This window comes from Mustela putorius, unplaced genomic scaffold (assembly GCF_011764305.1).
Source record: "Mustela putorius furo isolate JIRA1106 unplaced genomic scaffold, ASM1176430v1.1 tig00537350_pilon_pilon_pilon, whole genome shotgun sequence".
Taxonomy (NCBI): domain Eukaryota; kingdom Metazoa; phylum Chordata; class Mammalia; order Carnivora; family Mustelidae; genus Mustela; species Mustela putorius.
Window position 1 is genome coordinate 7,342,566 of NW_025422471.1, and position 12,217 is coordinate 7,354,782.

General features: G+C 40.6%; 1 protein-coding gene across 16 annotated transcripts in view; it reads right to left on the bottom strand.

The window, feature by feature from the left end:
• The window catches only part of CAST (calpastatin), a 113,921-nt gene that overhangs the window by 13,509 nt on the left and 88,195 nt on the right, over nt 1–12,217 (bottom strand). For 12 of the 16 annotated variants that reach the window (XM_045074400.1, XM_004769937.3, XM_013044501.2 and 9 more), the window contains 7 exons: nt 10,466–10,567; nt 9,887–9,970; nt 8,437–8,487; nt 8,238–8,309; nt 3,449–3,547; nt 1,737–1,844; nt 378–470 (listed from right to left, as the gene is read on the bottom strand). In XM_045074400.1, coding sequence (XP_044930335.1) covers nt 378–470; nt 1,737–1,844; nt 3,449–3,547; nt 8,238–8,309; nt 8,437–8,487; nt 9,887–9,970; nt 10,466–10,567 — 609 coding nt within the window. The remainder of the gene's footprint in view (nt 1–377; nt 471–1,736; nt 1,845–3,448; nt 3,548–8,237; nt 8,310–8,436; nt 8,488–9,886; nt 9,971–10,465; nt 10,568–12,217) is intronic. The other 4 variants (XM_004769938.3, XM_004769933.3, XM_004769932.3 and 1 more) reach the window with 2 other exon arrangements.

Here is a 12,217-nt window from a genome sequence, read left to right on the forward strand (position 1 = left end):
AAGGCTCTGAGGCTTCCTTGCTTCTCTCTCAATAGGTGCAGAACGGGTGATTTGTCATCTTGCTGACTTGCAATGCAGAGCTAAAAGCTGAGGGTACAGGCCCACCTGACCTGAGGACAACTGCCTGCATTTAGAGACAAAGGGCCCAAGACCTGACAGAGTATCTTTAGATCTAGCAGGAGGACTTGGGATGGGGAATCTGGTCTCGCCTGTCTTTACTCAAAACAGTGCTACTGGTGGTATCGTGCATTAAAAGCATTCCTTCATGTCACATTTTTATGCTGTTGTGAAAGTGCGCCTCCTCTTCCTTGCAAGGGAGATCTGGATGTACGAAGCTTTGTGCTGTCTAGCCAACCTCAACCTCGGCCTTCATGTACCTCGTTGTCGTTGTCCAGGAGGTGCCTGTACTCAGGCGGGATGGTGTCATCTCTTTCTCCCAGCTTGTCTCTGTGTTCGGCTTTAGCTCTTTCCTGAAAACATGAAACAGATTGAATATTTGCTCCTTCACGTAGACAGTACTTTCTAAAACCTAGCAGCCAGAACTTACCCTACTTTCCCGAAACAAACACTCTATTTTCTAAGTAACAAGACAACAGGTAACTTCAACAGACATGACTTGATGGGGGGAAAAAAAAGTGAACCTCGGTGCTTCTACACATCCATCTGTACGTGTGGATTTCTATCTGTAATTTAAGATAAATGATGCAATATCTGTCCCTAGAAACCATGGAAAGAAAGAAAACCCAACAGTATAAGCTATCTTTGGTCATTATGTGAGTTTTTTAGATAAAAAGATCAAGTCACTGTATTTTGATATTTAGAGAGGAATTATTTACCACTCTGACATCTCAGAGCAACCCCGAAGGACCAGCTGGCACAGCCAATCTGAGTGAGTGTGCGAGTGTGCTGACTGCTTGAGCTGGGGCGGGGGGCGGGGGTGGCGGGGAGCACCTGCTGTTGGAAGCAGCAGCTACACCACCTTGCATCCTCACCTCTCGGGGGCACATCTGTCATAGATTCAGAGACATACACTCCACACCACACCCTCTCATTTGTCAAATACAGGTCAAGTTCACATCAATGATCCTATAACAGAATGAAGACCTAAGGATCCTTTGAAATGCCCTGGGCCATGGATCTGGCTGGTCACTTAGTTCCTGGTTCCAGGCTAAACGGACTATTGTTAGCATGGACAAGCACTTACTGATGTGCTGGGAGGTATGTAGAGCTAACAGTGTGTGCCTTGCACACGTGCCTCTGCTCAGTAGCAACCATTGGCCCAACGCTTCATTTAGGGCTTTGCACGCAGAGATATGACGGCTTAGGAGACTCCTAGGGAAACCTCTGACAAACAGGGGAACTGTGCCCCTACAGGCACAGATTATGTCACCCTAAAAAATGCATGCATTTCTAGATGATATACGTGATAGTGCTTTTTGCCAGATCCAAAGACAAGTGAATATGGGAGGAGAACGTAAAGTAAAGCTATACTCTCCCACCATAACTAAGTCTGTGTTCCTGAACAGGACATTCTGCCCAAGCATGTGCCCTAGCATAGTCCTCCTGGAGGCAAAAAATTCAACAGACTACAGAGAAGGAAAAAGTGAGCATGAAGTTATCCAACGGTTCACTAAAACTCCCCAAGTTGGAAGTGCTTCCCCCCCCCCCGCCTTTTATGTGCACAGTAGGATACCCTATGCTACAAAAACCTTTAATTTCACTTATATATTTTTTACCTTGACCTTATCCTCCATTGGTTTGTTGTCGTCAGGATCAGGCTGCCTTTGTCCTAGACTGTCCGAAAGTTGGTCCAGGGCATCGTCTAGTTCTTTGTTGTCGCGCTGCTAAAAAGCCAATGTCAATTAGTCACTGCTTAGCCAAATAAATCAGTCCTCTTAGTGGCCCCAACGTGGCCACTAAGAATTCCATAAACTCCACGAGACTTTCATTTGGGAGATGGGCAGACCCTTGGATGGTGCTCCTCATCTTTCTCTCTCTACACTTGCATGGGCCTGTCTACCTACCCTCTACCTACCCCCAGATGCTTCTTTCCCCTCAAAAAAAAAAAAAAAAGTCCCCTCCAAAAAAAACGGGGAGGGGAGGGGGTGTTCCTGGCCTGATGTGTTAGAAAAACCTACCTTCCTATGCGTTCAGTGTATGCAACACTCCCGGGGACAGTCTGATGTCCCAGAAAACACAGGATGATGGCTGATTCCCACATGTATTCATTTAAGTTAAGACTGGGTTTGTGTGATGTCTTAATTCAAAATATTAAATGAAACTAGACTTTCTGGCAGGAAATAGAATGGGAAAGGGGTCATCCTGATTCATACTGGTAAAGGGCACAGAGGCTCGGGATTGCTGAAGTCCACCCCTGCCTCAGCCAGCACAGAGCCCTCATGTCTTAAGGACAGAAGGGTAAAAAGCAGCCTGGGTCGTGCTGCTTCCTCCTCTGTGCACGGGCACTTTCATCATTGTGGGCAGACACACACATACACAGGGCATTTTCCTGGTCTTAAGTGCTTCGTTGGAGCCCAGGATAAGAGCTAATCATGGTGGAGCTCCCCACGGCTGAGTCTGGACTTTGTCATTGGGGCCTCTGGATACTTTCAGATGATCCTGAGGCTGACCCAACAGGAGGAAAATTCATGCAGAATCTCCGACTAGAGCATTAAGCAGGCTTTGATGCTACATCAAAAGGAAAGGAAGCGTAGCTGACTTCACTAAAGCCACTTCATCTCCATCTAGCAAATGAGGCACTTGTTCTTATCCGAAGGAGATGGGGATCTGGTTTAGGGCGATCTCTTTGATGTGGTGTGGTCTCCTCGCCTCGATAATGTATAATTGGATACTGCGCAGAAAATTAATCAAGGAAGTCTGGAAAAGCTTTGGTCCCACAGAATTGCCTCAGGACATGTAAATAATTAAAACAATCCTGATGTTGAGGATTTTGTATTGCTATCATGAAAATGACAAAGTTTTCCTGGTATGAATGGGAGGGAAACTACTCTAATAGGACATACTTGAATTTTTGGGAGGAGCCCAAACACTGAGCAATTCCATAAAATAAACCTGAGCTTCAATAATGGGCCATGTTCATAGCATGCGTCAGGAAAAATATAAAGAGGAGAAAATAATCAGGAAAGCTAAAGAATTTGTCAAATCTAATAATTCAAATATATGCACAATGCACGTTCCAGCTCTTTCAATTCTAATAAAGCAACAGTAACATTAAGCTCCTGGACTATGTGTAAAATACTTCATACACATTGTTTCATTTACTTACTTCACATATTCTGTCATCTCCCCAAATCACCAGTCTTCTCTCTTCTAGGTGCTTGGTCTTCCTAACGATTTTGTGTATTTTCATATACTCTAAGGCAAGGGCCCTATTTTCTTTCTTCTTATTGTTGTTACTATAAAAACCTATTTCGAAAATGCTGCTTACCTTAGCATCAGGGGGTAGGCCAGCAGAGTGTGTGGTAGGAGCTGGGGTTTGAGAAACCACTTCAGAGATGACAGCAGAAAGGTTAGCGTCTTCAAATTTCTTTGTTAAAAAAAAAATTATACACACACACGTATATAATACAGTACAGCTCATATATACATGTCAGTAATATGTTATATTAAAAACTATGCCTGTAATGCCATCACTTAAATACGTTTTTTTAAAGATTTTTTTTTTTTAATTTGTCAGACAGGGCGGGAGGGGAGGGAGGGAGGAAGTGAGCAAGCACAGGCAGGGGGAGCAGCAGGCAGAGAGGGAGAAGCAGGTTCCCTGCTGAGCAAGGACCCCGATGTGGGACTCGATCCCAGGACCCTGGATCATAACCTGAGCCAAAGACAGATGTTTAACCAACTGAGCCACCCAGGCGTCCCTAAATACATTTTTTTTTTTTTTAAAGATTTTAAGAAATCTCTACACCCAGCATGGGGCCTGAACTCACAACCTCAAGACCAAGAGTCATAGGTTCCACCAACTGAGCCAGCCAGGAGCCCCTTAAATACAATTTTTAATACAGCTTTATTACTATTTATTCCCTTCACCCAAATGGATGCACAATAACACAAATCTTAAAAGCAGTTCTTGGGGCACTCTAATGACTTAAGAGTTACATGGTGTGTTGACACATTTTTTCAGTGTACGTTTTGGTTATCTGCAGTTTTTCAGCTTCTTCTTCATAATTGGTTGCTCTAATTTTTTTTTTTTAAGATTTTATTTATTTGGGGCGCCTGGGTGGCTCAGTGGGTTAAGCCACTGTCTTCGGCTCAGGTCATGATCTCAGGGTCCTGGGATCGAGTCCCGCATCAGGCTCTCTGCTCGGCGGGGAGCCTGCTTCTTCCTCTCTCTCTCTCTGCCTGCCTCTGCCTACTTGTGATCTCTCTCTGTCAAATAAATAAATAAAATCTTTAAAAAAAAAAAAAAGATTTTATTTATTTGACAGAGAGAGATCACAAGTAGGCAGAAAGTCAGGCAGAGAGAGAGGGGGAAGCAGGCTCCCCGCTGATCAGAGAACCCAATAAGGGGCTCAATCCCAGGACCCCGAGATCATGACCCGAGCCAAAGGCAGAGGCCTAACCCACTGAGCCACATAGGCACCCCTCTGTGTAAGTTCCAACAGTCGTTCTTTTTATGGTGCTGGCTCTACCTTGCCAAACTGTCCTGCCTCTCTGGAGCTACTAGAAATTCATACTGTGAAAAGCAATAAATGAGCAGGCTTGCTTTCTGTGGCCTCCCTTGCTTCAATCAGATATTTGTTACAAATTTATAATTCTGATACAAGGTATATAATGATGTCCCAGTGTTAGTGGTATAGGTTGTGTGGTTTTAGTGTTATTATTTTTTTCTTAATGTTAAATAGTATATTATTCCAGAATCTTTCTGAAATAGGGATTTATTCTCCTTTAACAAATATATGAAATCCTTTACGTTAATTTTTCAATTTTTTCCATTGATCTATAGCTTTGCATTCTGAATCAGAATGGAATTTACCATCATCATATAACTCAAACCCTACATTTTCCTGTTTTTATGCATGATTTAGCTTTTCTAACATATTTTAGAATACTTTTATTGAGTTATATGAAGTATGATTTTAAGTTAAAAAATTGACTTACAAAATGATTGTAGGGATTTGTTGTAATTCTTTAAAGACATGGAGTCAGACCATTGTAGATGTTTTAATTTCATGTTCTCAATTTTCTGCTCATCTACTTCTCTTTTCTTTAACATCTGACGTCTTATATTATTTTCCAATCTGTTACTGATGTACAACACAGCATGCACAATGGTATCTACAAACATGGTATCTAGAACCAGAATATCGACAAATGCACAGATGTTCCTTTTTCATACTTGTCATTTATTTTTCAGGTGTTGTTCTTGATTCTTTGTACACCATTAAGCAGAAATGACAATAAAATCAACTTCTTATACTTTTGTTCTAAAAGAAATGCCTCTAGCTTAATTCTGAATATTTGATTCTTGAAGTTAAATAGATACTCTTTAATACATTAAGGGATTATCTACTTTTTAAAGGTTTTTATTTAAAATATAAATGCATGTGAAATTTGAAATACATCTTTTATATGGACATTACTGATTTTTTCTCTGATACCCTACTATGCTATATGGATTTCCCTGCTATTAAATAAATCTTGAATTTCTAACAGTGGTAAATAATTACTTTAAAATTCTATATTCTGTTTGTTAAAAATTATACATCTACAAATTTAAGTGATACTGTATTAATGGTATTTTAAGATTAGGACCATAATTACTTATAGAAGCAACTATGTAGGCCATGTTTTTGAGAACATGTTTATGTCACATGGGACTATCTGGTATTAAACATTTAAGAGTCAATTTTAAACTTCTCTTAGAATCAACGTTTGAAAATAGTTCTAATCTCTTCAGTTTTTCTTCTGCTTAGGTATTATAAATGGTGTGTTTAAGAAAACGTATTGCACATAGCTGTTTTTAGTAATTTAGCTGTTATACCACTTAGATCTCATTTTAAGTTTTGGGGACACCCGGGTGGCTTAGTTGGGTAAGCATCTGCCTTTGGCTCAGGTCAAGATCCCAGGGTCCTGGGACTGAGTGCCCCTAAGGGCTCCTAGCTCAGCAGGGAAGCTGCTGCTCTCTCTGCCAGCCAACCCCTGCTCCAGCAAATAAGTAAAATCTTTTAAAAATTACTTAAATTAAGTTTAATTCATATGATTACTATTATTTCTACCAATATTTTATAAAATGCTAATGACCAATTATTGATTCTTTCACTCATTTATACTCTCATTTTAAAATCCAATCATATTTTATGTTAAGACTTTTTTTCTCTTTTACAGTTGCTGGTATCTTATATAAAACTTTAGTCAAATCAAGGAACTGTGGGCCAGTTTAGTCTCAGGCTGCGATTTTCATCTCCTACTATACTTGACTGCTACTTTCTTTTGGGTAGTTAGGTGATAATAGCTTATTTAAATGTAAAATAATAATTTATTTCTAATAATAGCTTTATAATAGCTTAAATTTGAAATTCAAAATCCAATAAACATTTGGTTAATCAGATTTCTCTTTTCCTTCATTACTGATGAAGGTATTTATGATAATGTATCTCATGAATACTGCTTTGGCTGCTTATCCAAGATTTTGATTTGCAAATGTCTTATACTTGATTTTTTAAAATAGTCTCTTCAGAATGTACTTCTTGATTTTAGTGATAGCAGTGGAATGTTTTTAACTTTCACTTATTTTTATTTTTTTAAGATTTTATTTATTTGAGAGAGAGAGCAAGAGAGCACAAGCAGGGGGAATAACAGAGGGAGAGGGAGAAGCATCCCCCGGCTAAGCAGAATGCCTTGACATAGGGCAGGATCCCAAGACCCTGGGATCAGAACCTGAGCAGAAGGCAGACGCTTATCTGGCTGAGCCACTCCAGAGCCCCTAAATTTATCTTTTTAAATAGAAGTTCTATTTTATTGTAATCAAAGAACATGGAATGCACAGCCAGCTCTCCTTTGTATTTGAACATTAATTCTGAGTCAGAATATAATACTTTTCCTCCTAAGTTCTTAGGACTTCCCCCAAATACTTTTCTACTTTGACCTTTTAACTCGCCATAATTGGGCAATTGGCTATTTCTACTTTGTCCATAATAGATGCTAATAAATTTTTCCCTTTGCCAGATTAATTTTCCAAGATTATAATTTTTAAAAATGGTTATATTATCTCTAGTCATTTCACTGCTATACCTCTTCTTGGGTGGGTATAAAAATTCACTGTTGTATTTTCTTTGAACTTCTAAAAGATAAACCCCAACTATTACAGTAATAATACAGATGGTATGAGGAAGGGAATTAAGGCACTGGTTCCCCCTCATTTGTTGTTCTGCATCATTGTAACGATATGATTCCACTTTCCTGGGATACTGCTCACTTTATATTCTCCCCTAACTTAGGACTCGGAGCCTCTCTGTACTGTAATGTTTGTATGGAGGAGGAAGAGGGGAAGGTCATGGAATGGGGTGACTTTTACTGCCTGGTCATGCTGATTTCACAGGAGTCCCGTGAGCACCATGCAGTCGTTAGTAATCCCTTCATGAAGGATTTATTGCTTCATCAAGTCCAAAAATGAGCAACTCCAAAGAATCATTATTTCTTCTAGTTGCTACTCATTCTGTTTCTCGACTGATATTGTCTACATAAGAACCTTGTAAATAGATAACCTAGATCCCACAAAAAAGGTCTGGAATTATACAAGTTTGGGCACTCCAATAGACTTACAATATGTTTGCATATAAATAAGCTCTAACAATCCTATAGTAGAGCAACCTGCTTACCATTACCAACATTTCCTAAAATTTCCAGTAACAAAATTCCCTGAGGAACTATCTGTCCTACAAAGACCGAAGTTTTCCTAGGAGGTAATTATGGAAGATGATAAATTGTAGAAATATCAACAGAAAAGTTATTTGAGATGTAAATTCTCTTTTTCCAAAGTATACTTGATAAAGAGTACATACGCTTTGGTTTCAGTCAATTACATTGTTGCAAATACCCACTGTGCTGGTATACTGTTTCATGATAGAACACCTCTATCTCAGGGCCACAACGGGCTAAAGAAGGCCTTTAATTTTGTGACTGTTTCCTTAGCTCTAAGGTCAGATTCTAAGTCACTAGTTTCCATTTATTTCTGCCACCCTCCAAGCAAGGAAATGAACCAGGAGTTTCAGACTTACAAGAGGTACAGAGTTTGGGGAACCAGCGAAGTCCTTAGATAAAGCATCCAGAAGGAAGTCTTCACTCATGGCCTGTAAGAACCAGGAAATGTATCAACAAATGGCACCCCCCGCCCCACCACCACCAATCTGTTTCCTCTACAAAGGATGTCAGGGCCATGTAAGAAAGATACGCTTAGAGAAAACTGGTTTTGCTTACCGGAAGTGATTCCCTGGGTGTTTTTGTCAGGAGTGGTTTTCCATCTTTATCCTATTTGGGAGAGAAAAACATGGCACAGATTCATTTCCCTTGATTTATCCTGGGGGATTTATCCCAAGTATGAATGCCTGTAAACATTGTAAGGCATCTACAGGCTACATCTGATGTTGTGTGTTATAAACCAGAATCATCATTTCAGGAAAAAAGATTCTTTCACTAGGGAATATGCTCTAATTAATTCATATGGACCAACAGCTCACATGTATCAGGCATTCCATAGGCATGGGGACTAGAGAACAAACTGTGCAACCTGTGACCTCAGAAGCCCACACACTAGTGTAGCGGAAACACAGGTGCATAGTTGAAGCAGCGTGATACGAGGTCCTGGGTCAGGCCGCATACAGACACGCTGGGAGCATAGGGACACACTCTTCACCTGCTTGGGGGATGGGCACTGCCAAAGTTCCCTGAAAACTGGTTAATTTCATGGGCAATGCATTCAACTACTATGCACTGATGCTGGCCGATGCCCTGTAGTAAGCCCTGGGAAAGTTACAGAAACTAGGATAGACAAAATGCCTGCCTATCATCTGAGCACATCCTTATGGCTCAGAGAGGCCAAGCCTGAGATGACTCAAGTGCCACTTCTGAGAAAGAGGACAAAGTCATGAAATCATCTGCAGCTTTTCTGTAAAGGAAAATTTATAAATGGCACATATATCCCATATATCCACATATGTCCACATATACATGAATAACTCATATATCCATATAGCCACATATACACAAATAACTTGGTGCAGGGCTCTATATATGTATGGTTGTATATAAATGCAGTTAAATATATATACATTTAGTTGAATATGCTCTTAAGTATGCTTAAATAGCAGCATCATATGAAGATGATGGATATGTGCTCTGTCCACACGTGTGTGTCCCTGAGTAAGTGATTTCACTTTAACTACACATACAGAATGGGGTCTCTCCACTGTGTCACTTGTGCTGTAGGATCTGTACTTTCAAAACGAATGAAACAAAATAATTATCCTTCTACTTAATGTCAAACAGGCTTTCTTACTTTTTCAGTATATATCTAAGAGTTGCATATTCTTCCTAGGAAATAATTATTCCTCACTTTATTTTTCCTAGTTACATAAAGGTTTTCTAAGTTTTTCTTTGTTTCCGGTACCATATCAAACCATGTATCAAATGGGGGAAAAAATCAGGCAGGTTAGGCACTGGATTTTTTTTCCACTTAAGAGTGAAAAGTCACTGAGGAACATTTTAACTTCACAGCTGGTATGCCAAAAGAGTATTAGCAAACTATGTGGCATCTGAAACATTAAAAACAAGCTCTTTATACTCTAGGCCTGTTTCCATGTCCCTGCTTTATATTTATAAAATTCAGTATTGATTAAAAGAAAATAGAAAAACACCTCAGGCTGTTTACCTTGGCCTCTTCTAATCTATAATCAGGAGGAATTGTTTCTTCTTTTTCACCAAGTTTTTCATGGTCCTCTTCTTTGGCTTTTTCCTGCATCAAGATTACACCATTTTCATGAGTAATACATCTCCATAAAGCGGATGTCTACGTGGCTCCATCCGAGATAAGTAACCCCAGAACATACCTACAGGCCCCTGTGTAGAGTTCCCACAGCTCCCTCAGCTTTCCCAGCCTCCCCTACTTCCACCACCCCTTCCACTTCTGCCCGATAGGCTGAAAGGCAACATGGGGGTGAGGGGCAGCTGCCCCTTCCCTGGGGACTCCTGGGCAGTGGGAATGGACAGGGCCCAGGCAAGACTCAGAGAATGTGAGCACACCCCCCACCCCGCCAGCCACCACTAGAACCAAACACTGATGCTTACTTGGGTTTAGGTCATAAAACAGGTATGCTTCCTAATGGATAAAGCCAGACGGTTATGTGTTGTGGGAAATATGGGGGAAAAAAAAAAAAAGGTGACTAACTTCCTTGGGAAGTAAAGACCACCAGTGACAGCTCCTTTCTAGAAGAGACTGAGCTGCTATTACCTTCACTTGATCCACCATGGGCTTTCCATCCTCTGGATCTGCTTCCTTCTTCCCCAGGCTGCCGGCCAAGGCTTCTACCGCATCGTCTGGCACCATGCCTTTCTAGAAGCACATTTGTGGATACACTAAGGAGGTGGTTAATCACTCCTCTTAAAGGAGACTCCATCAAACAATTCAGAAGGGCATATCCTTATTTCAGGTCTAGATAAGAAGTAAATGTCATCTTTTAATAATTTAATTACCAACTGAATTAGAATCTAGGTTCAAGAACCTAAAATGTTAGACATTAGGCCAAGTCTCCTATGTTAAGCATTAAGTGGCACCTAGCCACTTCCGTAATCCAACTCAGTGTCATGGTTTGCAAATAAGACAATGGAATGGGAAACCCTCAGAGCAGAAAGCCAGATAAGAAGTGATCTTTATGGGGATCATTCTAGAGACTGCACAGGAAAGATGTTCAGAAGGGCCTAGGAGCAGACATTCTGCCCCATGCTCTGTGAAATCAGCCTGGCCTATCCTGGAGGTGTTGGCTCGGGCAGGGCCTCTGCTGAGATGCAGACACTCATGCTCTTTACATGGCTTCCGATGGTCAAGGTGGATTCATGCTAATTCAGGGGACTGCCTGTGACCAACTGACCTGAGTGCCACAATGGGAACGGTCGACCTGGGGTCCCACTATTCAAATGGGAATGTGCTCCCTCATAATGTCCTAATGAAAATGGATGAAGATAACATAAATGACATTGGAGGCTAAAAGACAGGAGTAGGGCTAGAAGATGGGACTTGATTTGACTTCTTCCAAACCCATCATGATCCATCCATTAATGGCTCATAAAATCAACAGTTCAAGGGCAGGTCTTTTTTTGTCTGTTTTTTTGATGATAGAAAATAAAATGCATAATACATAGCAAGGATAAGTACTATTCATTATTTCTATTGTATAGATACTGGGTTGAAATATCAATGAATTTCTTATTGCTGCTTTTGCTCCAAAGTATGAAAGCTTCTGAATAAAAACATTTCAAAGTTTATTCCTATAAAATTCTTGGACTTCACAGAGAGTACATATTTGAATATTAGAGTAGAAGTGTCTTTGTTTATATGCCTTAACCATCATCAATGTAAGAAAACTTTTTCTGCTTAGTTGCACTGCAAGAGTTCATCCATGAGACAATGGAACCGGAGTGGAAGGTGATCTATCGCCCTCTAGTGGTTAGACACTGCATAGATTTTATTCCTAGAAGCAACAAAAATCCTTGATTTATCTAACCTGTTGGGATTCTATCTAAAATGCAAGATGTGGGGATGCCCGGGTGGATCAGCTGGTTAAGCATCTGCCTTCAGCTCAGGTCATGATCCCAGGATCCTGGCATTGACCCCACACCGGGCTTCCTGCTCAGCAGAGAGCCTGCTTCTCTCTTTCCCTCTGCCTGCCACTCTGCTTACTTGTGCTCTCTCTCTCTCTGCCAAATAAAATCTTCAGAAACAAATACATACATACATAATAAAATAAAATGCAAGATGTACAGTGATCAAAGTTTTAACCAAGCAATCTGAATTGCCAGCTTGATCTAAGACATGCGCTCACACTTCAGCTCTGTTTTCTCCTTACTCTTTGCTATAGAATCTTTGGAAACTACTACTTGCTGTTAAGCCTGTTTCCCTTGGCTTAAGAAACAGTTAAAACAGTTAAAGCCTCTGCCTTCGGCTCAGGTCATGATCCCGGGGTCCTGGGATCGAGCCCCACATCGG